At 40.9% G+C, this 25,309-nt stretch overlaps 1 protein-coding gene across 8 annotated transcripts in view; it reads left to right on the forward strand.

The window, feature by feature from the left end:
- IGF1 (insulin like growth factor 1) overlaps positions 1 to 25,309 on the forward strand; it is a 78,082-nt gene that overhangs the window by 45,560 nt on the left and 7,213 nt on the right. For 3 of the 8 annotated variants that reach the window (XM_045165398.1, XM_045165399.1, XM_045165400.1), the window contains exons 3-4: positions 10,631 to 10,812; positions 12,350 to 21,249. In XM_045165398.1, coding sequence (XP_045021333.1) covers positions 10,631 to 10,812; positions 12,350 to 12,511 — 344 coding nt within the window. In that variant the 3' untranslated portion in view covers positions 12,512 to 21,249. Of the gene's footprint in view, positions 1 to 10,630; positions 10,813 to 12,349; positions 21,250 to 25,309 lie in introns of those variants that run through there. The other 5 variants (XM_006058813.4, XM_006058812.4, XM_006058814.4 and 2 more) reach the window with 3 other exon arrangements.

Raw genomic sequence — 25,309 nt, forward strand, 5'->3', positions numbered from 1 at the left:
TCCCTTACTCAAACGCACCTCTATATTGAACATTTCCTCTGCTTTCCTCCATCATTCTCAATGCTGATCTCTACTTTTCTTAAATTAATCTGAAATATCAATCTTGTTTTTGTCTAAAATTAAACCTGACAAAGAGGAAAGTCCTAGTTCTTTCATCAAACTTTTCTTCAATAGATTCTTCTCTATCATTAAGGAAAAGCAGGCTTCCCTCATAGCTCAGTTGGTAAAGAATCTGCCTGCAATACAGGTGACCCTGGTTCAATTCCCTGGTTTGGGAAGACCCGCTGGAAAAGGGATAGGCTACCCACTCCAGTCTTCTTGGGCTTCCCTGGTGGCTCAGCTGGTAAAGAATCTTCCTGCAATGTGGGAGACCTAGGTTTGATCCCTGGGTTGGGAAGATCCCCTGATGAAGGGAAAGGCTACCCACTCCAGTATTCTGGCCTGGAGAATTCCATGGACTGTATAGTCCATGGGCTCATAAAGAGTTGGACACAACTGAATGACTTTCACTTTCAGGGAAAAACACTTACGTGCCATATATGCATTGTTGATTAAAAAGTGGGCCCCAGGGCCATCTAGATAATCCTTAGAGTCACGTTGTTAGGAGAAGTGCTTGATGTTACCCGGTACTTTGTCTACATGAGAAAACTGAATCTCAGAGAATCTGTGTGACTTGTGAGTTTGCACAAAAAATCTGCGGCTGAAAGCCAATGTTGTTTTCAGTATACCATATTGCCTGCTTTCTTATTTCCTCTCTGCATATGGCACAGTGCTAGGTGCTATAGAAACACTCCCCAGGACTTTTCAATTCAGGAACAACGCTGTTGACACACCAGCATGAAAGGGACATCACATACAACCCAACTGGCACTGAAGTGCAACACTGCAGTTATTTATATCCTGTAATGCTCTAACCATCTCTCCCTCCCTCTCTCCCTCCCTGCTTCTCTCCTGTGTTCAACCTGTCGCTGACTCTGGCTGTTGCTTCTCTGCAGTGATGCCAAGGGCTGTCTTTGCTGCTGTGGAGGCTATTTTCCAACAGCTCACTCCCTGATGCAGGCCCGGATGCCTCTCCCCACAGGGCCTCCACCTCCCAACACTCTCCCTCAAACATGCCAGACTGCCCTGGCAGCCGTCACCCCTTCACCTGCCATGCTGACCGTGTCACACCCACCCCTGGGAAAATCTCCAGATGTACCCTGAGCAAAACACAGAGGCCTGAGCGAGGAGACGGATGGGGAGTAGGGCCGCTGAGAACACAGGGCAGGTGCCAAACAGAAAAGAAAAGAGAAATGATAGACTTTAGAGTGAAACTAAAAATAAAGAGAATGTGTTTTAATACCCCTTTGGCTGATTCACCTTCCTGTGGCACCAGAAAGAGGGGCGTTGCCCTCTATTCATGAATGCCTTATGTTTTGCCTACGAGGCCTCTCTTCCCACATCTGAAAGGGTAAAGTGACAATAACAGAGTAAGTATAGGCGATAACGCTGGTGGCGGCATGGCTACAATCTCTACCTTGGAGCCAGATTCATCTTACAATTTCCGTCACAGTCTTTCTCAAAAAAGTGAGATAACTCAGATCCATATATGTGATTCCTCAACATCCCTTCTTATTCTTTCTCTTGTTTTATCTGTTTTCATCTCATTCAGGCATGGGTCCAAGGTGGAGTAGTGATTAAGTGGGACTGGTGACATTGTATACTTGGTGGCTGCTTATTTCCAAAGCATGGTTGGCAGGAAAGGGAGCCTTAGATTTCAGTCATTTCAGAGAGGGAACTAAACTCTAATTCTTACCCTACTATGAACTCTGCATAATATGAGCTTTGGCCCTAAAGTGCACCAGTGAGAAAAAGAATGTCAGTGATTGTCGATAGCAGAAGACGAGAAGATATAGAGGAAGAAGAAAAAAGAAAGAAGGCAGGGATACATACATTGGTTGAAAGTGATTGGGGGGACTTCCCTGGTGGTCCAGTAGCTAAGACTCCCCAATGCAGGGAAGCCTGGATTCAATCTCTGGTCAGGGAATTAGATTCCACATGCCACAACTAAGACCCAGCCCAGCCGAATAAGTAAATTTGTAAAGGTTAAAAAAAAAAAAAAAAAAAAAAAAGAAAGTTATTGGGGAACTACTTCTGACCATATATTTTGTCTACACCTATCCCATGCCTTGCAGCATTGTTTTGAAATAAGTAAATAGTTACAAATGCTGAAAAACCAATTATTTTAGTGAGTGGATTATTTGGGAGAAATCAAAGGTAACAAGAGTTCAAGATAAGCCCATATAACTTGTTTGACTCAGTTGGAAGATTTGTTCTTGTAAAGTGCCTATTCCAGATTAAAACTATTCACTTTAATGGAGAACAGTCCTGTTTTATCTAGAAAAGACATCTCTTAACAAAACTTTGGAAAGACACATTTTTAAGAAGAAGAAAGGAGGAGCATACCTGCCCAGCTAGCCCTGTTGACCAACTCAACTCCATAACAATAGTAATTATAACAGCTAACATTTATGAGAATTCCCTGGTGGTCCAGTGGTTAAGATTCTGCACTTCCAGTGCAAGGCGTGCAAGTTCGATCCCTGATTTCACATGCTGTGTCGTGTGGCCATAAATAAATAAACACAAATCAAAAAAACAATTGCTCTGGCTCAGTTCCTCGTTAAAAAAAAAAAAAAAAAAGGAACTAATGGAGTTTATTGTATACCAGACATTGTACAAAACATTTTATATACATTCTCATTTAGCCTTCATAACAGTCTACCTAGACATTGTAGATTACATACATTCTCATTTAACCTTCACAACAGTCTTTTTTACATAAGAAGATCTGAGTCTTACAAGATTTGGTGCTTTGCCCAAGGTGAATGATGAATAACTGGCAGATTCCAGATTTGTCTGACTCCAAAACCTGTGCTTTTAGCCACATGTTGCCTCCTTCACTGGTATGACAGATGTCACGGGCAGATCATACTCAAATCCTGCAGTATGTCCTAAATAATGAAAACTATGTAACTGGAAAATGGTAGCTAATTTATATAGCAGGCCCAACTGAAATAATTCAAACATAAAAATGACCTCCTGGCATTTGATTATCTTTTACCTTAGACATTGATAAACCAAACCATTCCCTTAGGAAAACATTTCTGTCCAGCAAAGCATTTCTCTTGCCAAAGTATAATTTTGCTGGCTACATCTGTCTCCTCCAAGCCCTGGAATCAAACCTAAACTAGTAAATTCTGCTGACCTGGCAAGACGCTCGCCCTCCAGGGCATTGTCTCAGGCTAAAGTAATACATCACGTTGCTTCCCACTCTGTCAGCCCATTTCTCCAAAGAGCCCTAAAACAGTAATGTTTCTTCTTTGAATCTCTAGTTTTCTTGCCCATAGGCCTTACACTTTAGCTCCCTGGCCTTTGGGACACAGGCAGACTGAACAACACTAGTTTCACACCTGCCCTTGAGCTGGAGCTTCCAAAAGAAAAGCAGATTTGGAGAAAGGAGCAGCCTCACCAAGCTCTGCTTCATTCCTTTTCTGCCCAGAGATATACAAACATTGACTTGATTGGGTAATGGAAGACTTTGGTCTTTGGGGTTATGGGGATTTAGTAGCTGGGAATGAGTTGCTGAGTTGTGGGGGTGGTGGCAGGTCGAATAGGGCCACAATTCCTAGAAAAGACGACCTCGTCCAATTGAGAAGTAGTGGGACCAGCAAACACTGGCAATTAAAAATTAACACAGGCCAAAGTGAAATCAATGACGAAATTTGATAGGTTTTCAAGAAAAGTTTATGACGTGCCGTTCATAGAAAAGAGGACATTTTCTCAGTGTTCACTTTTATAAATGCCAAAGGCCAGACCTACTTGGAAAGACCTGCAGAAATGGCAGAAATGTACAGAGTCCACAAGCAACATATGAGGCAGGCAATAGGTATATATTTTGAAAAATTTCTTCAAAAACAATCCTAATTTTAAAATGTTTGACAATAGTCTTGATACTGACAGGTAGTTAATTCCCCAATATGTGTTTGAGTATGTGTGTGTATGCTGCTGCTGCTGCTAAGTCGCTCCAGTCGTGTCTGACTCTGTGCAATCCCAGAGACGGCAGCCCACCAGGCACCCCGTCCCTGGGATTCTCCAGGCAAGAACCCTGGAGTGGGTTGCCATTTCCTTCTCCAATGCATGAAGTGAAAAGTGAAAGGGAAGTCGTTCAGTCGTGTCTGACTCCTAGCGACCCCATAGATGGCAGCCCACCAGGCTCCCCAGTGCCTGGGATTCTCCAGGCAAGAACACTGGAGTGGGTTGCCATTTCCTTCTCCAATGCATGAAAGATGTGTGTGTACAGACCCTTGCTATTCTAAATGCATTATGATGTGGATAGTCTTAACAGCACTGAAGGCATCTTTCCATATCTTTACTAAGTACATGACCACATATATCTCAATATTTGTTTCAATTCAAGTGTAATTTCTATAGAATTTTTAAAGGCAAATATTGACTCATCAAAAGGCTTTAATTTAAATGCAAATCCTTTGAACTCAGGAAATACTGACCATTCAATGTATTTCAATTGGGATCTAGGTAATGGCCCTATCACAATTTTCCTTATATTAGGAATTCATGAAAGGAGTTGTTTTCCCACATAAAGCCATAAAACAGGAAAGACTGAGAAGTGAATCTCATGTTTCCACACATGCAAATAGCAGTTAAAATGCTAACATGGAGATAAATTTAAGATTACTCACATTTTACCCAACTTTCCTACTAGCACCCCATGCAGAATTATGTCAACTGGATGAATTTTTATTAGATAAGGTGGTTCCATGGAGCATTGTTGCCTAAGAAACTAATCATTCTGTGTTATTCTAAATTGTGTAAATTTAGAATTTTCTAAGTTTTCAAAACATCTAGAGGTTTTGGATAAATAGTTGATGTAGAAAACCTGTCTGACTTCTACACATATTAACTGTAGTGTTTGATTGTGTGATCAAAGTTAAATGCAAATTTGTTTTTTATTAGTTAATAATCCATGTGTGTTTTCTACCAGACACATAAAGGTGAATTTTCTAGAAATAGCCCTGAAAATACAACTTGTATTACTTCTTTCTTTAAAAAATTTTTGGAGTATAGTTGCTATACAATATTGTGTTATTTTCTGCTGTAGAGCAAAGTGAATCACCTATATCTTATACATAAATCCCCTCTTTTTTGGATTTTCTTCCCATTTAGGTCACCACAGAACAGTGAGTAGAGTTCTCTGTGCTATATAGTAGGTTCTCATTAGTTATCTGTTTTCTACATAGTATCGATCATGTATATATCTTAATTCCAATCTCCTAATTCATCCCACCCCCACTTTCTCCCTTGGTATACATACGTTTGGAGAAGGCAATGGCACCCCACTCCAGTACTCTTGCCTGGAAAATCCCATGGAAGGAGGAGCCTGGTAGGCTGCAGTCCATGGGGTTGCTGGGAGTCGGACACGACTGAGCGACTTCACTTTCACTTTTCACTCTCATGCATTGGAGAAGGAAATGGCAACCCACTCCAGTGTTCTTGCCTGGAGAATCCCAGGGACGGGGGAGCCTGGTGAGCTGCCATCTCTGGGGTCGCACAGAGTCGGACCCGACTGAAGCGACTTGGCAGCAGCAGCAGCAGCAGCATATATACGTTTGTCCTCTATGTCTGTGTCTCTATTTATGCCTTGTAACTAAGATCATCTATGCCAATTTTTTTCAGATTCCACATATATGCATTAATATACAATATCTGATTTTCTGATTTGCTTCACTCTGTGTGTGAACTGCCTTACTTTTTTTCCTGTTTTCAAAATACAATCAACTTTTCAACTTCCCTCTTTTAGCAGTTTCTAGAGAACAGTTTTAGTCCTTGGAACTCAAAGAGTAACAAGTGTATGTCTTCAGAATTGAATATCTCCCTATTCGGAAAATGTTAGCTTTTTTCATTATTTAAATACTGATTCTTCAAATCAGTGTCTCTTCTTTCCAATGACATAGTTAAAATAATTAAAGGAAAGCTTTCTCAATAACCAAGAGGGGAAGTTTTAAAGGAAATTAAAGTTGAGTACGATGTCCCAACTACATTTTCAGAAAGCTATAAGAAACACCAGTTTATGTAGCACCAATAAAGACAGTACTGTTTGTTTTTTTTTTTTAACCAATGATGAATGACCAGAGTTCTTTGTTCTAGAAGTGATGACCCCAGTTTAATCTCACTATTACCCCTTCTCCTTCCGAGATGGAGGGAAGCATCTTGCATCCATGACAAAATGTGACACTCAGCTAATTGGGATGGTTTTGATGATGCCGCAATTCTGCCCCAAGCCCTTATAACTAGCAAGTTTGCCCTGAAGATTATTGAATTACTCCACTGACCATGCATTATTTAAAAGGAAGTGCTATAATTATAAGAGCCAGCTGTTTAATCATTGGAATTCTGTCTGTTGGCCAACTTTCAAGATAGAATAGAGCGCTGTGATGGTACTTTGTGTCAGCTTATGGAGGACTCAGGCCTAGTTAGGTGGTAGCCAACTTGTCTGCTAAGCAGCCTTTGGTCTGCATGCTCTGAAGCAAATCTACTGAAAAACAAATACATAAATATATAGATTTCCAAAGTCAATACTTCATCATCAAGGAAAATTCTGTGAAATTCTATACATACTTGTTCACTCTAACAGTTGAGGAAGTATATGGACCTTTCATGACGTTGGCATAACAGAACTCTGGGAGTATACTTAGTTGTAGAAAATATTTATTATCCCAGTCACCTGTCTTTTGTTATAGTATTGAGTACAGAAAAATGGTTTGAGCATCTTCAGGAACTCAAGTGAGAAATGGAGAACAAATTTTAACCTTCTAACTTAGCAAATATTTGGACGTCTTTCTTGAAGACAATGTAAGTGGCTTCCAATCATACTGAACATTTAGTTGGCCTCGATGAGTTTTCTCCATTTCTTTACATATTGCCGAATGTCTGGAATAGAAAGGACCATAGCAGTCAGACACTGTTCAATACAGGAATATGTTCCTAGGATCTCTAACAGGTGTTCATACAGCCTTTACATAACTGATTCCAGCAATGGGACATTCATTACCTTTAAAAGAAGTCAGTCCCATTTTTTAACACTTTTGAGTTTAAATTGTTAAACATTTTTTTCTTATATCAATCCAACATTTGTTTCCTGTTCACCTAACAATTCTGCCCACTGGAGCACAATTATTGATAACAAGTGCTTAATGAGGAGTTTTTAAAGGTAAGGATTCCTTTAAAACAGTTCATTCTGTCTCATTTAAAAATTGCCCATAATGACAATAGGTGCAATTTTGAGATCATTAAAAATCTCTATTTTTCTCAAAATTGATATTGTTGCAAATTATTTTACTGCTTTCCTGGAAAACCACATTGCATCAGGCTCCCAGTTCTAGCCCATAGCAACAAATATCTTTATTTTGGCTCTGGAAAAATAAGAAATATGAGGCATTTGAAGATAAAGAGAAAAACTTTGACCCTCTAACTCTGGCCTCTCAATTGGTGAGAAATTTTTTTGTTGTTGTTATTAAATACCTTAATGTAGAACCAGAAATCAAGCCTATACGATACTTCAAAGGATCAATTAAACTTTAAAAGGCAAAGTAAACACTTGTTATATTCATATATTTTCAATGAAGTACAATTAGTCCATTGTAGACATTATGAATAGACAAAGCATCTTTCTAGGATTGCGGTGGCTAGAGATAACTGGTAGTTACATTTATGTCAAAATATTACAAGTCTGTAATATTTCAACAATATTAAAAAACAGATATAGACATAAGGTAAACTTTCTTTTTAGAGCATTACAGAAGAGTCCTAAATTTCTCTGTTCCTAAATTCACTGATCTATTGACTAACAAGCACAGCTATTTTATAGATTGAGCCATGTTGAACTCTGAGTTCATCTAAGAGGTGACAAACCAGATGCCTGGTGTGTGCTATTATTTTTTGCTGTGCTGATGATTACCTTCTGTCTCACAAGAGGAAATAAACCTGTGGTGAGTTTCATGCCTGTCGACAGTCACAAAGAAAGGAATATGCAATATATACAACGTTTAATGGTTAGAGTCTTCCTCCAGTGGCACGCAAGGAACTCCAGAACCTATGGAGTGTCAGGAGGAAAACAGAAGGGATGCTTAAAACAGAGGTGCAAAGTAGGCCCTGGGATCACAGAGATTATCCTTCCCCATCTTCAACCCATAAGGATAAATTTTTGAAATTAGTCGTTTCTAAGTTAGCCAAGTTTGAAGTTTTCTGAAACCACTCCTGCCACTTTACCTCTAAACCTCAAATTATCATTCCAAATTCAACAAGTGAATCTCAGTTATATCCCATTAAGAAATGTAGTGTTTCAGCAAAAAGCAATTGTTACCTGTGGTGGATGATGGGGACAGTTACCTCAAAGTAGGCTGAGTCACCTTGCCCTCTCTCCCACCTCAAGAGAAAGCCAAAGTGTATCAGCTACTCTCCACTGGCTGACCTCTTCAGTCTCTTGAAATGGCCACTGAGTTAAAAGTATGTAGAAGTCCTTTGTGGGTCACAAAGAACCATGTAAGCCCATTTGTGTCTTTAATTTATAGTTCCAGGAAAATATTATGTAAACAAACAAAAAACAAAAACAACAGCACACAAGCATTGCTTACATTGCTCAAGGGACCATATGAGTCCTGGTTTGCCCCGGCTGGCGAGCAGAGGCAGAGAGTCTTCTGCACTGGGCAATCCTCCGATGGCAAGTGAAAGCACCATTGAGGTTCCAGCTGGGCACAGCTGCCCCGTCCCTTCCAAATCCCTCAACCATGAGGAGCCCACAGGGTTTGCCCTGAGCAAAAGCAGCACACCCCACCCAGAGAGACCACAATTGAACCCTTGCTGAGTTTCTATCCCCAGCTGCCCTAAGAATGACAATAAACCTGCCTTAAAGGGAGGAGGCATCCTCACGTTCCAGTGCCAAGCATCAGGAACACATTTGGATTCTTAGAAGATTCAACGAATGGCTGGCCCCTCGGGCTGCAAGGCAGCCAAACTAGTTTGGTAGCAGGCCATGACCATGGGTCTGATCTCCTTCAACTAGGGAGTTCAAAATATATGTAGGGATTTTGACTCTCAAAACTCCACCCTGAAGTACAGCATCATTATTACATGAATGTAAGAATTTCTGTTTAAAATATAATGCTGTCTTCTGTGTCAGAAATTGAGATTGAACATACATCACATTGACTAATTGGATCCTTCTGGGTCAATGGTTCACAAATTTTCTTCCACGAAGCCTGGACATCAGTGAAGAAGACTGAGGCCCTCCACCTCCCAAGGGAGGAAAGGGAGGCAGAGAAAGTCAAGATCCATGGCTTTCTTGCATAAGCCATGGCAGTTTCACTTTTGTCTATTTTGTATACTGATGTATAAGTAATATTTGTTGTATCAAAAGTCCTACTATGACAAAAAGTTTACAAAGTATTCAAGTACATTTTTAATTTAGTTTCATATAATTTGTTTTGCCCTCTTTTTAATTCTAGAGCCAGGGAAAGTGTGGCCAAGTCAAAGCAAAACAAAATAGAATTAAACTAAAACCTACTTGCCAAGTAAAGAGGCCTAATTGATTTGCAAATATCAAAAGAAATCTGATTCATGGTGTTCCCTCTGGGCAATCAGAATCAAATGAAAGGTGGACATTTAGTTCATTCTTAGTCTAGTGATTATTCTATCAGAAAACAGAGCTGATGGTTCTGGTCCCTCTAAGGTGATAGAAGAAGTCCTATCACACTGGTATTGTTATCAGTTCAAGTTCCAAAGCTTCTGGATGCGGTCAGTAGCAATGCTGTCTCTTCACAGACCTTATATGATCCTAGAAAGTGATGCTCAAAGCAAGCTAACATATATTTAGGATCCACTAGGTGTCAAGTAGTGCACTTAGTACTTTTCATACAGTATGCCATGTAATCCTCAAGCAATCATTAGAAAGAACATATTAACTCTCCTTTACAAATGGGTAAACTGAGGCCCGGGAAACTTAAATGACCTGTGGTTTGTGTATGTCATTCCCAACTCTGAGTCTAGGTCTCCACGTCAATTAAGTGATGAGACCTTCCCAGATTTAAAACCTCTTTGATTTTCCGTCTGATGTTATAATGGAAGCAGATAAGACAAAGAACAAACACTGGAGCCATCCTGTGCACAAAAACCATCCAGATTTGCTAAAAAGATTAAGACAATGGAAAACATAATCTTTTAATTAATTTTCCTAGCAGCCTCCCAATTAAGCCAATATATAAGGAGAGGTGAGGATTGGGCATAGACAAGATCCTTGACTACAGGTGGCTAAGAATTTGAGGACCATTAATACAAATAAATGAATGATGAATCAGCTCTTGCCAATGAGAGTGGCACTGACTGCTGGAGACATACTGGAATCTGGAAAAATCTGGGAGGGTCAGGAGTTGTTGGAGGAGCTTCAAAAGAAGACTAACTTATAAAGGTGTGGGTTGACATGGTGTGGGGAGAGGAGTTTTCAGGGGCTGGGTGGAGCAGTGAACACAGCCTATTGTCCCACTCTAAAGCTAGGCCTTTCTCTGTTTGATCTGAACAGACAAGCCCACGGGGTACGGCTCGAGCAGTCGGAGGGCGCCCCAGACAGGAATCGTGGATGAGTGCTGCTTCCGGAGCTGTGATCTGAGGAGGCTGGAGATGTACTGCGCGCCTCTCAAGCCCGCCAAGTCGGCCCGCTCAGTCCGTGCCCAGCGCCACACCGACATGCCCAAGGCTCAGAAGGTAAGCCCACCAGGGGTGGCAGTGAGGGTCGGCCATCTTCGCGAGATCGGAGTTATGCGGCTGAGCCTGTAGCAACTTAGCAGCAGCAGCATCCGAAGAGTAATTCATACCCTCATAGACTTCTGGTTCATAGGGTCAAAAGAACTCCATTCTCCCCTGAGAGGTCCATCTTTTCTGTCACTCCATATTGTAAATTCTCCCTTCCACCACTGTGGCCCATCTGATCACTAAACTAATACAGTTATGTAAAGTTTAAAAATAAAATAAAATTAAAAAATAAAAATAAAAGATTACAGAGAAGAGTGACTAAACCTGGGCTTTGGCATCGGACAAAACTGACATCCTAGCTTTGCCAATCACCAGCTGAGAGCCCATGGCCAAGTAGTGCAGCCTCCCAAGGCTTTGCTGATGAAACTATCAGTAAAGATGGGATAGCAGCACCATTTACCTCTTCAGGTCATTAATGTGCGTGCAATGCTTTCCACACTGCACAAAGGAACTGTCAGACAAGTGTTAAGTTCTGTCATAACTGTATGAACAAAGCATGTGACCTTTCAAGTCCTGATATTCTGTAAACATGCAAAGAAAAATAACACTCTAAAATTGGAACTAATAGAAATTCACATTTAGTGGCAAACACAAAGGAAAAAAATAGAAATTTCAGTTTGGCTCTGAGAATAGCAAGAAAATTCTAATGATCAAAATCTGCAGGTGTCTGTTACTAAGAGCAAGACTTTAAACAAGCCTTAGAGGTACTGTCTATGCCATCAAAAATATGTAAATCATCTGATCTGATGCACATTGATCACTTGATAGACCTTTGTTGAGTGAGTGAATGAATGGGTGAACAAATGTATGTAGGTGACTACATTTCCTTCACTAAGTGGAAAGAATGAGAACTAAAGAGAAGGTGAAGAAAATGAGGAAGAATGAATAAGGAAAGTTAAATGCGCTCAGATTTCCCTGGGGACTCTTTTGAAAAAAAAAAAAACCAACTAGTGGTTTTAATCTTTGGAGTCAAAACTAGCATTGTGCAGAGGGCACATGATAAGCGATCAAGAAGCTCCTAATGACACCTTTGCTGCTTCCTGGTCCTCATTAGCAGCTGAGGCTGGAACAGGTGCCTTCGCAGACATGTGACCCCAGGGAGCCACCCTGAGTGATGGAAAAGGACTGGCACAATCTGATTCAGAGAGAACACAGGAGCCAGTCGATGTGTCAGGGAGCAAGCCCTACATACCTTTTAGGTGAATGTGACTGGGAAGTGTGCTCAAGGTGAGCAGAGGCAGGTTAAATCTTTCTCTTTCCGGGTGAAGCAATGCCTTTCAATTTCTACTTTGGGAGGGGGTGGGTGGTGTCAGAGATGAGTCCCTAAGTTCTGGGATGGCAGGTTTAATAGTGACTGAGGTCCAGACACCTCTCCAGCACCAGTGCTGTCTTCTGCATCTATGGAGCCAAGGCATTCAAAGGCTCTGGTCTTCGGGGACACCAAGGGGACCACCTGTTCTCAATGCAATTATTTTTGTGATGTTTACAGTATCAGCCCCCATCTACCAACAAGAAAATGAAGTCTCAGAGGAGAAGGAAAGGTGGGCCAAAGAAACACCCAGGAGGGGAACAGAAGGAGGGGACGGAAGCAAGTCAGCAGATGAAAGGGAAGATGAAAGAGCAGAGGAGAGAGACTGGAGCTAGAAACTGAACACAGGCAAGAAAGGAACACGGAGGAAAGAAAGACTAAGACAGAGGTGAGGAGGCCAAGAGAGAAGCAGACAGCAAGAGAGGAAATGGGAGATGCCATAAAAGAAATGAAGAAAAGTAGGCCAGCTGGAGCTAGAGAACGCATGGGACAGAAGGGGGAGAAGAAACCTGTTGTAGGAAGTGGCCGATAAACATGGAGAAAGGGAAAAGTAACATATAATGCCTGAGAAAATCCAAATAAAGACAGTGGCAAGAATGAAAACATGAACAAAAATTACAAAAGAGGGAAATAAAGCAATATTCCCTTCCCCATGGAAAAACAAGAATTAAAATAAAAATCAAGGTTTTTGTATGTATTTTAATTTTTTCTGTGAATTTTACAAGAATTTCCATGTCAATAAATGCCTGGAGTTAAATATTAGCCCCAAATTTTCAGCAAGACTGAATTGTCATAAACATTCCCAGATTTCCTTCCCTACAGTGTGACTGGAGGCTGCATTTCTCAGTCAAGCTTGGGCCAAAGGGCACCCAGTATTTGCCTAAAGGCCCATGAGGCCTGAGAGCTTCCCTAGGAAAGGAGGGCACTGAACTTTGTGCATGTGCACTTTGGAATCAGATATAAAAGATGTATTAATGTGCTAGGGCTGCCAGAATAAAGTACCACACCACGGACTAGGTGGCTTACACAACAGAAATTCGTTTTCACACATTCCTGGAGGCGGGAGGGCCAAAGTCGGAGTATTGGCAGGATCAGTTCCTTCTGGGAGCTGTGAGCGAAGGATCTGTTTCAGGTCTCTTTCCTCCACTTGGAATTGGCCTTCTTTTCCCTGTGTTTTCACATCATCTTCCCTCTGGACAAATCTCTGTGCCCAGATTTCCTCTTCTTATAAGGACACTAGTTGCTGCTGCTGCTAAGTCACACACTAGTTATATTGCATTAAAATATGATCTGCTAAGTCGCTTCAGTCGTGTCCGACTCTGTGCGACCCCATAGACGGCAGTCCGCCAGGCTCCCCCCAGTCCCTGGGATTCTCCAGGCAAGAACACTGGAGTGGGTTGCCATTTCATCATGATCTTATTTTCACTTAAATTATCTGTGTAAAGACCCCATCTCCAAATACAGTAACATTCTGAGGTACTAGGGGTTAGGACTTCAACTTGTGAATTTGGGGCGGGGGCGGGACACAAGTCAGCCCTAAACCAAAGACTTCTGATGTCTGACTACTGCCCTATGATTCCATCACCTATAAACTTCTCTCTCTCATGCATGCACCCCCTCACCCCTCACCCCCCACCCTCCTAGATATTTAGACCTGAAATCCTATGAGTTTATGTTCCATGAAATACCAGGACCATGCTATGTTAGGGCTGCAAAAGGACTCAAATCATTTGCTTCAGTCCCTCCATTTTAAAGATAAGGATACTGAGATCTAGAATTGGCTGAAGGATGGCTGAAATGGCTGAAAATGGCTTGGTTTCTAAGCCACACCCTCTTTCTGGCCAGCAGAGAACAGCACAAAATCAACATGGACTAAGAAAGAATTCCAAAAGGCAAAGATGGGAGCGAATGAGAACAAAAGCACTCAATTTTCTTGAGGGTAAAGAAACGCCAGGTAGAATCACAGAATTTGAGTCTTAAAGATTTTCCTCCTTCAGTTTCCTTGATTTAAGCAGTAGGGTTAGTATCTTCATAGATAATAAAGCAAAAAGTCTCAAGATCATTCAAATTGTGAATTATAAGAGCTAAGGGAGGATGCAAGAGAGAAGTGCTCAGCTAAGCAAATGACAACACAGGGTAAGAAGATGATAAACCAAGGAGTGAAGCATTTCATCCAAAGAGCCCACTTTGAAGATGTCAAAGTATAAAGGAACATCCTTTCTACTTGTCCTTCATGCCCCAGCCATTCTTTCTACTTCAGGATCATCCTTTGTCCATGGTTCACTGAAAACCCAGGATATATGATATATAGATATGCCCAAGTCTCAAGCCAGGAGGAAAAAGTTTGATCACGAGCTTGTCAGAGTATCGTATGAGAGCCAAGACACTGCTGTTATGGTTGCAAAGTGGGTCCTGGCTTATCAGAACAGATAAAAGCCAGGCTGGAGCCTGAGCCCATCTGGCCAGCCAACTTCTTCAGGAGACTTCCAGTTCTTCTGTTAATACATCTATGGTTTGGAACCAGCCTCAAGCATAAGCCAACACCTACTGTTTCTACCACCTGAGAGTAACCTGCAAACTGAGATGGCTTTTCAAGGGACCACAGTTTGGCAGAAAAGTAACAGTCCGTGTCCTGTGGGATTTCTTAGAGGATTATCCCTTCCCTTTTTCATTGATGATCGGATCAATGCCATTATAACACAGGGATAAATGACAATTAGACCCAATAATGAACTTCATTCAAGAAAAAAGGCAAAGACTTTAAAAGGAAAAGAAAGCAATAGAACTTCCCAGTTAAAGAATGCTTCACCTTCAGACTATTAGTTAAAACCCTGCTTCCTTGGTGGCTCAGACAGTAAAACATCTGCTTGCATTGCGGGAGACTGGGTTCGATCCCTGGGTCAGGAAGATCCCCTGGACAAGGAAATGGCAACCCACTCCAGTACTCTTGCCTGGAAAATTCCAAGGATGGAGGAGTCTGGTGGGCTACAGTCCATGGGGCTGCAAAGAGTCGGACACAACTGAGCGACTTCACTTTCTTTCTTTTTTTTGCAGTGGGTTATATTAACTCTAAAGCAGTCATCTTGAATGCCTACATGTGATTTCTAAATAACATAAATTAAGTAAACAGAAAGAATCTATTGCTGTCTTTCATCCCTTCTACTATTAAAATAAGCACTAGTGATACATGGCACATAATGATGAATGAAAGGATGGATGGACAAATGAGTGAGATAGGGAGGGGAAGAGTGGTAGGGAAATAGACCATAAAAGTTAAGTAGCACTGTGTATGTGTTAGATGCTCAGTCATGTCTGACTCTTAGCAAACCCGCGGACTGTAGCCCACCAGGCTCCTCTGTCCATGGAATTCTCCAGGCAAGAATACTGCAGTGGGTAGCCATTCCCTTCTCCAGGGGGATCTTCCCAACCCAGGGATGAATCCTAGGGTTCTTGCATTGCAGGTGGATTCTTTACTGTCTGAGCCACCAGGGAAGCACTGCTGAGATGAAATAATTCCTCTTGTCCTTGCCTAAGACAGAGATGCAAGTGCAGAGTCAAAGAGGGAAGGCGGAGGTGTTGTGCTTGCACAGGTTTTGCGTGTTTGGAATTTCCTATCCTCCAGCCAAAATTGAATTCATTCAAGGACTTACTGCTAAAGGTGGAAACCAGTTGAGTACTTTATACTGAATGTTATGTTCCCTATTCTTCCCCTCAATGCTTTCTTGAAGTAGGCAGAGTATTCATAATAATTTAAAAGCCCTCTGTTTCAACTGTTTCTTTTAGGGGAAATTGATGATTGTGTGTAAAACTAAAAGGAATATGTAAGGACTCATGATCCTTAAATTGTTGAAACATATTTTTACTGAGTACCCACGATATGTAAACCTCTGTACATGAAGGAGAATGATAAAGATAGGAGAGGCAATAAAACATAGTGGTTAAGAGCACAGACTCTAGACTCAGACTGCCTGGTTTCAGACCCTGGCTATCTCACTTAATAGCTGCATGTCCTTGGGAAAATAATGTAATTTACCTGTACCTCAGATTCCTCATCTGCCAAATGGGAGTAATAATTGAATCTACCTCATAAGAGTTGTGAGGATTTATTGAGATTGTGTGTACGTGTACAAATATAAATTATAGTATTTAAAATGGTACCTGGCAAATAGTAAGCACTATTAAAGTTTTAGTTGATATTATTTTTCTTAGTTTTTAAAATTAGAGCCATCTGAAAAAGAAATAGGTCTCACCAAGTGGAAGTGAGTCCCCTATCACCAAAAACTTCAAGCTTAAGCTTACCAACACTTTCCAGTGATGTGGTAGTGTCTTTCAAGCACATGATAAGAGAAAGAGAATTCAGTGACCTAAGACCCCTTCCAACCCAGAGAACCCCAGTTCTATGAATGATTCCGACTTCAGTGGAAGCTCGACTGTCCTGTATGAGGAACTGTTGACTTTTATTTTGAGGTTGTAGAAAAGAACTTTCAGAAAACCACCATGTTTCTCAACCAGTTAAAATCAAATGTAATATGTGTTTTCATTTCACAGTGCCTGAGGAAAATTTAATTGTAGCATGAACTCCAGCCCTTACTAGTTTAAAGTAATATTGCCAAAATAAATAAAAATGTGGGATATTTCCGGGCTCACACAGCTTCCGGGACATTTCAGTTTCTAGGGCTGCCGATTCAGTGCCTCTCACAAGCATTTGATCTTCTTTCAAACATCTCTTGAAAACAAACAAAACCTCATACAGCTTCTCGTGTGCGTGCTGTTAGGATGTAAGGGTGGAAAAGGAGGCAGAGAAAGCAGCTCCGGGAGAGCCCCTCCTCCCACTTCCCTCCAACTCCTGACCCTCTCCCTCCCACCACTCACCGACAGGAAACAGTGTTTTCCTAACTAATAAGGCTTGCCATTTCTCAAGTCCACTTACACACCATGGAGGAAGATGAAGTCTGTTCTCTTTGCTTGCCTGTATGAAGGGAATAGGGCTTTGAGCAATGTTTATCAGATAACAGAGAGCTGACTTTTAATCCAGGACAAAACTGATAGTCTAGAGGTAAAGTGGAAGCCTTTTGCTGACAACGAAAAGATAAATCATTTACAGTGATCTGTGGTGACCTAAATGGGAAGGAAATCTAAAAGAGAGGGGATATATGCATACATATAGCTGATTCACTTGGCTGTACAGTAGAAAAATAATTATAAAAAATAAAAATAAAGATAAATTGTTTTAAAAGAAGCAGAGTGCCTTTATGAGTTTTTAAATATCCACTATAGAATTCGCCAGTGATTGAAAGCCCAGCTCCTGAATCCTTTGAAAATCAGTGATAATATGTATTGGCCTAGGCAAGATAAGTCTATTTTTAAAGAAAGACCAGGCAAGGTTAGGAGAAGTTTTTCAGTGGCCATTAAATTTACAGATCTGCAAGGTCAAAATCAGTTTTTTCATCCTCAGAGCTCTAACTGAAATCTGAGTACCATTCCCTGATACTCATCTATTTAGGACTCCTTCTTTAATGGGACTGCTTTAACCCCCTTAAGGGGGGCTTCCCTGGTGGCTCAGATGGTAAAGAATCTGCCTGCAATACAGGAGACCTAGGTTTGATCCCTGGGTCAGGAAGATCCCCTGGAGGAGAGCATGGCAACCCACTCCAGTATTCTTGCCTGCAGAATTCCATGGACAGAGGAGCTGGTGGGCTACAGTCCATGGGGTCACAAAGAGTCTGACGCAATTGAGTGACTAACACTTTCATACCCTTAGGACCACCTTGTTTTTATCTTGCAACCAAAAGAGATGGTTTAGAAATATAGACTTACATTTAAACTCAAATAGAGAGAAATGGAAATTGAGAACAGCAAGGAAATTATGAGAGATGTGGGACAATGGGCATATGAGCTCATGTCTGGTACTAATAGAGAGCAGCAAAGAAACTTCTCACCACACTAGGAACTCAATCATACCTCAATGGGCTACTCCTCCATCAGTAATAAGAGCTAGAAAACATTTCCAAACATTCCCATCTATTTTATTCACTGATGAGATTATAGTTTTAAGATCCATTTGGTCAGAAAACTAAGTCTTTTGAAAAAGTGGAGGTTTGATAGAAATAAGAATGCTGAAGGTCCATCCAGCTTTAATTCCAAATATCCTTGGTGGTAACTTACAATCTGTTGTTAACTACAGCAAATAGTTTTGGGAGAAAGAAGATTATTTTCTCTTCTTTACTTTGTGTGTGTGTGTGTGTGTGTGTGTGTGTGCACACACAGTGGGATTCACATGCCAGAATTTCTTACAAAATTCTCTGTAAAATATATAAACATTCACATGGAGCTTTCTGTCTGGCCAGCTCCAAGAGGTCATGTAATCAAAGACCAGCCAGCTCTGCCATCCATGAAAATATGATGTGGTATTTTCACAGCTGTAGATGACAATTATGGCAAGACAAAAATTCTAAATGATTAGGAGTAAGACCATGGCAGGTTGAGGGTTAGATAAAGAATCCTATTGTAGACTTGAGAATATGTAATATTTATGTCACAGTCTGAGTGTGGCAAACTTGAATCATTCATGAGGCATTGGAGGACTAGAGAAAAGTGAAAAATATAAAAGGAATCAATAAGTACACAGCATTATTTTGTCAGTATTGATTGACCAAGGCCACTACTGGATGCTCTGGTTTGTCTCTGTCAATAATGATACTTGTTTCCTTCTTCAAAGAACACTAGGATGGAAGTAAAAGTACTTTGGGCACAATTCTGATTGTTTTTTAAACTGTATACACACATGAATTGTTCTTGTGCCGTTTTCTGTCTTGGAAAAGCACTGGCTGGCACCATGCGTGTTTACTTTTATATGCTGAAGACTCACGTCAATCTCAAACAGATGCAAATCACTTTAACTTGTCGTAGTGTTATTTTGTTCATCCTAAAAGTTCAGAAAAGCCTTCCAAACTTGCAAAATTTCTCTCAATTCAGAGGAGGAAAATTCAGAACACAGTATTTGAATGTTCTGCCCAGATGTGTCACACACATGAAGCATGAGTGAAAGAGGGTAACACCCTTTCCTACTAATCTCTGAACTCATCACTATTGCATTGAAATGATACCAAAAGGTAACAACCCTGAGCCCCACATGCCCCCAGAACATTGGAATATAAATTACTGCATACGTGAGTGTAAGGACTCCAACGTATGTTTTATGTCAGATGAAACAATGCTATTTTGGAGGCTAAAGAGAAAAAAATAATCAAATCCAGTTTTTAGGTAAAAATATGCCGAATCTTTAGCACATAGCAGTGAAATTGCTAGAGTCTGGTGTTTCACTTTTTTAAATACCACAACGGTTGAACCTTTCAGCAATTCCAAAATCAACTCCCTCTGGGAAAGATAGTGTGCTTAAAGTGTAGTTGTTTTTGTTTGTTTGTTTTTTAATTTAAAAATGTAACACAAAAAGCTAACAAAACAGGCTGCCCATAAAATCAACAGCCTAAGCAGCCCTGGAGTATTTTACAACATCCTTGAAGACTATTAAAGGCAACATAAATAACTCTTGCCAGTAAGGGAAAATACCCTTCAGCTTTTTTTTCCCTTTCCTTTTTCTTTTTTCAGGCTTTTAAACCATTTTGGTAGTGATTTGTTACATCACAGACAAAAATACTTCAAACAGAGTCAGGTGGTATCCTTTGAAAAGTAAGGAATTGCCAAGACAGGATAATCTGTGAATAATTATAGGATAAACACATTCCCTAAACTGGGGGATTCCTAGGGATGGACCTGTCACTAGAAACAAGAGTTATGCGTCTTCTAGTGTAGCAGTCAAGGGCGCCCTGGGCACCCAGTAAGTAACTATTACCCCCCCAGTCAGAGAAAGGGCAGTACTCAAGCATGGGGTGTGCTTGCCCAACAGCAACTATTTCTAAAAAGGCAATAGTAATAGCTGTTTTTTATTAGGCACGTGCCCTGAGGTAAAGGCTGTCGCAAATCACCTCCTTAATCTTCACCATTAGCCTGAAGGGTAAATGTTATAATTATGCCCTCTCCCCCACTGTACAATTAGAAAACCTGGACTAAGGGGGCTAAATGTCTTGCCAAGGTCTTGCCCTAACAAGTGGTCAGACCAGAATCCAAACTCAAGATGGACTCCAGCATGTGAACTATGCACTGTGCTCTCTCTTCATTTCTTCACTGATATTTACTGTACTGCAATCTGCCCGCTGTAAGTTCCCAGACAGGACAGGGGCTCTGTGCACAGCAAGAAGTAGGAAGCCATGTAAGGCTTGCTGTTAACCTGAACTCTATTCCACCACTCCTGCAGGAAATGCAAATCAATTTAACAAGCATTTCCTGGTTCGCCACTTGGCTTACACATCCAAGGAGGAGATAGAGGTGAAGGGACTATGCTACCTGCCCTCAAGGAGTTTACTTTTTAGTGGGAAAGCAAACACTTAGATAATTTATTCCACAACAAAGGCAGACCCAGAGTGGATTCTGACAGCACAGAAGCCAGAACAGACAGCTGTTGCCATCAAGTTCACAAACAAGAGCTAAACCAAGGGCCTTTGAAACAGCTGGCTCTCTTGCACACAGCTACGGTAGGTAGATGTGTAAGGGTGATCACATGTAATCATCACAACATTATGAGGTGGGTGCTCTTACTCCCCTCTTTCATTTTACAGAACAGGAAACTGAGAAGGCGAGGACAACATAACAATTGCCAAAGGTCACACAGTTCTGTGTTGGAAGCTGGGATCCAAGCTAGGTGTATAAATCCAGGTTCTCTGAGAAATGTATATGATACTGGGTTAAAGGAGCAAGGATTTGATGAGGGGAAATACCCATGTGAAAAGCAATAGGAGAGGATCAGGGAAGCCTGAGCAAGCCAGCAGAATGCAAGTGCAAGTCTGACCTCAGTGAAACTGAGGAGGAGAGATGACTGGGGAGAAGCATCCTAGATGGCTGTACCATCTAAAGAAAAGTCAGCAAAGCCACTGAGGAGTCCTTGAGCCAAAGATGGCCAATAAAGAAGTCTTGGGCTTCCCAGAAATTGGGTCTGCCCTGATGTCCCCACTACACTCTTGAGCTGTGGGGCCCATCTACCATGCATGGTCAGAGGAGACGATCATGTTGGAAAAGATGTCCTTTCTCACTCTAACCACATAAAAGATAGGGTGAAGTCATTTCCAGAAAAACATAAATAGAAAGGGGGCTGGGCAGACCAACACTGTGCCCAGACTGTTACACCTATCTCTTTGCTGAAGAGGCAGTTACTCTACCAGGAGCATACATCTCTTGAAAAGTACACCTTGTCCTTCGGTTTTAAAAGTCACATCCCAGAGCACTGAGTTGATCTCATGACACTCACTGTACTTGGCTCCCAGAGATGAAAGACTGACCTCACTCTCCTGGAAATAGGACTTATAATCCCCCGAAATAATGAGATATCAAAGTTGATATTGAGACATTTAAATCATCATCCAATATTTCACATTTCTCCAGGCTAAGCAAGCAAAATAGCCAGGGCACATCCTTTTCAACAAGTTGACATCTGGGCCATCTCTTCAATCATCCATTGCCTTTTTTTTTTTTCCTATTTTGCCCTTTTTAGGAGAAAGTCAATGCTGAGTTAGAACTTTAGGCTGTACAATAGGCTATTAACATTCCATGATGGGCAGTATTTTCCCAGCATTTTTTATAGGGTTCCAGGCTTTTCTTAGAGTTTATGTCATACAATACTTAACTTGTTTGTAGTGGGTGGAGATGGAAACATAGTCTATTGAAAACATCACTGCTTCCTCCCTAAAATTTAAAAGGGCTATTATAATCCTTTTAGATTCTGCCTCTCAGGCAATGTCTTACAAAGATAGGCGGGGAGAAAATAAGGGCTTATCATATTCACATGGTTAGCTTTTGCTAAAAGAATATTGTGCTATTAGACCTCCATTAATAGCATATAAATGGGACTCAGCTCACACTGGATAAGGGAGGGTACCTACTTCCCTAGTTTACAGTCTTGCCTTACCCTCTAAACCAGCATCTGCCACCATCTGGGATCATGGGCAACTCATGACATGATCAATTACTGTTACTGGAAAGAGACTTGGGTTTTGCATCAGCAGATACTGGTCTACCTTTTTGGGAGGCACCGTGGTCGAGTATCTATCTGGTGAGCTCCAGGATCAGAAGCGACTGATACAAATCCCAAACATGGTCACATCTTCACTGTAAGAAATCAGGCACGTTGTTTTTTATTCATATTTCATGAAGGTAAAATGGCTAAGACAGTAGTACCCATCTCTGAGAGAACTGTGAGAATTAAATAAGAAAATGTCTACAATTAGCACTTATAAGACAGTGACCAGCACATACAGATGTTCAACTGGTGGAACAGTTATTTTATGAAAATAATAGGTGGTTTTACTGTTAGTACTAGGTCTATCAGTTTGTTCCTATGTGACCTCAAGCAAGTCACTAAATCTTCAGGAGCCTTAGATTGTGAATGATACCAATGCAAACAACGTCATCTCCTGAGGTTGTTGGGAGGATTCACGGAGATTACTGTGTAAACTGTAAAATGTGTGCAAATTTTAATCAAGATAACTATTATTGCCATTGTCGTTAGCTCTCAGGGAACTTAAGTTTGTGGACAGTTTTCCATTGGAAAACTAAGAGCTAGGATCGCCAAGAGAAAATGGGGGAATGTGAATGGTCCCTTCATGGCATTTTCCAGCTTCCTATATATCTGTGTATGGCATACACTGTGTAATAATGTATATCACAAATTAACCCCTATCAAACCTATTCCCTCATGAGTCAGTTAACCCTTCCTTCAGAGGGTATGTTTCCTCAGCCAACCCCAGTGAGCTTGAGGACCAACTTTTTTCTTTTTGTAAATAATCTTACCTTCTCTGGTGTCAATAGGAAACAGTATTTACTCACTACTGTTTTCCTTTCAAAAATCTGTCTAGTTGCATACTAGACACAGTTTTAGCTGGTTTGTTTGTCTTGGACAGGCTGTTGAAGTGAAAAGTTTTTGCTTGGCTGAATGTGGGACGGTTTCATAACCCCTTCAAGAAGTGCACTGAAGGAGGGTGCCAGCTCCGACGGCTGCTTCTAGCAGGCCTCCACTTGCCACCCATTGTCAAGGGTGGCCCGCGTCATTAAATTAAAACAATGAGCAAAGCAACAGATGCAACTGAGACTAAATCCCTGAGTGCTTTTGTTTTGTCACTGTCATTGTCTACAACAAAGAAGTCACATGTGAGAGCCTGGGAAGAGAGCCAAATGCAAACCAGACGACATCCCAGCTGGTTCTGAATGGCCTCCATCATACGCCTGTGTGCATGGGAACCATGCTACTTGGAGCGGTGTCAGCTTTATCAAGTGAATTTCTGCCCAGGACTTTGCTGTGATGCCAAGACAGTCCCAGAAGAAAGAGTCCAGAAGATCCCTCCACTCAGACTTTACACCTTACACTTCTGCTTTGAGAGAAAAGAAAGAATCTCTGAATTGGGGAAAGGGATAAGATCTATATGATTGGCCGAACTAACCCCAATCCTTTTTGCTATAGCGATCATGAATGTGAAGAGAGAGGTATAGAAGATACCTGAACTTTTTATCTGGAAACCTGTGATTAATTTGGCTTGAGAAGAAGACTGGAGATTAAATACCTCATGTGCTTTCTTTTTACTTGTAACCATTTCATTCTGGAGTATTTCCTTAGAATGGGCTTTTTTCAGATTCTTTAAAATCCTTTTTCTAAGCTGTCATACCTTGTAAACAGAAAAAGAGGTTAAAACCCAAATTAGGGTATTTTTAGTCCTGTTAATTAATTTGGTTACTAGTTTGATAGAGCAATAGTGTCCTTAATAATAGTGATTAAGGGGGTTTGATGAGCCATATACCATCAGCAGGGTCTATTGAGAACTGAACAGAAATGTTTCAAAGAGTTTGAGACAATAGTATGTCTACTCTGTAGCTGCATATGTCTTTCTTCCATTTTCCAGAGAACTCCTTTAAGAAGCAGAATAAGATGTAAGGTTAGAAATAAAAACTTTACCGGTAGCTTAACAGCAGATGCTTTGTAGAGCAACAAATGCATGTCTAGTGAACCTGGTAAAAGTTGTATGATATTAGAGGGGAAAGTGCCAGGATTGTAAACAGATAGCATCTCAAGCTCTCCTACATGAATGCCCATTTTCTTCCCACAAAGATTTTTTTTTCAGTGGCCACTGAGCTAGATATTTTAATAAACATTTTTACACAATGATGTCATCCTCCTTCTATTCAGGAGGTATGAGATATTTTCACCATCAACGTGCAATGTACTAACTTGCTTTTATAAAGGACTTGTTGATCACTCTAATGTTCCAGGTAGAGCTGAAAATATGTGTAAGAAAAATGATCAAATCCCTATGGGTCTGAGTCAATAGGTATCATTTCCAGTGATGAGTTGTTGACTCTGCCCCCACTTCTCACCCTCTCTAGTTCTCAGGTCTGAGTGATCTGCAAGGTCCCTCACAATGGTCTTTAAGCATCTTACAATGCTTGTGAGAGTGATCATTTCCTTAGCCAGAAGGAAGGATTTGGAGATTCCAGTGCCCGTGATGAGAACCCTTGGTTTTGGTCTGGATGGAAAATGTTCCTGGGAAAAAGGAATCCTTAAACCTCATTCTGTACCAATAATTATCCATTACATCCTTCTTTAAGGGCCTCCTGACTAGAAGGAAAAATCAAGAGAAGCAGCACCTGATGTTTCTGCATGTAAATGTCATTTCCTTCTGGATTTTATTTTACAGCTTATTTGTCTAAATAAATGTTACTATTTAAGTATGTTCAAGGATAAAATAATAATTACAGAAGAAGTATAATGACTTGATCCTGCACATTATCAGAGGGTTCATTATATTCATTCAATAGTTATTTATTGAGCACCTGAAATGTTTTGGGCATTGCTGTAGACATGGAGCTGTAACAGTGAGCAGAGACATGTCCCTATTATCATAGGGCTTCTATTCTAAGCAAAACTCAGTATTCCTTGGATAACAGAATTGGTTGTTGATGGGTGAATGGTAGCACCAAAACAAGGAACCCAAAATGTTTAATCCAAGAATAGTTCCTTTCCAATAAAGATTGAATAATAAT

The sequence above is a fragment of the Bubalus bubalis genome, chromosome 4 (genome assembly GCF_019923935.1).
Source record: "Bubalus bubalis isolate 160015118507 breed Murrah chromosome 4, NDDB_SH_1, whole genome shotgun sequence".
NCBI classification, from domain to species: Eukaryota; Metazoa; Chordata; class Mammalia; order Artiodactyla; family Bovidae; genus Bubalus; species Bubalus bubalis.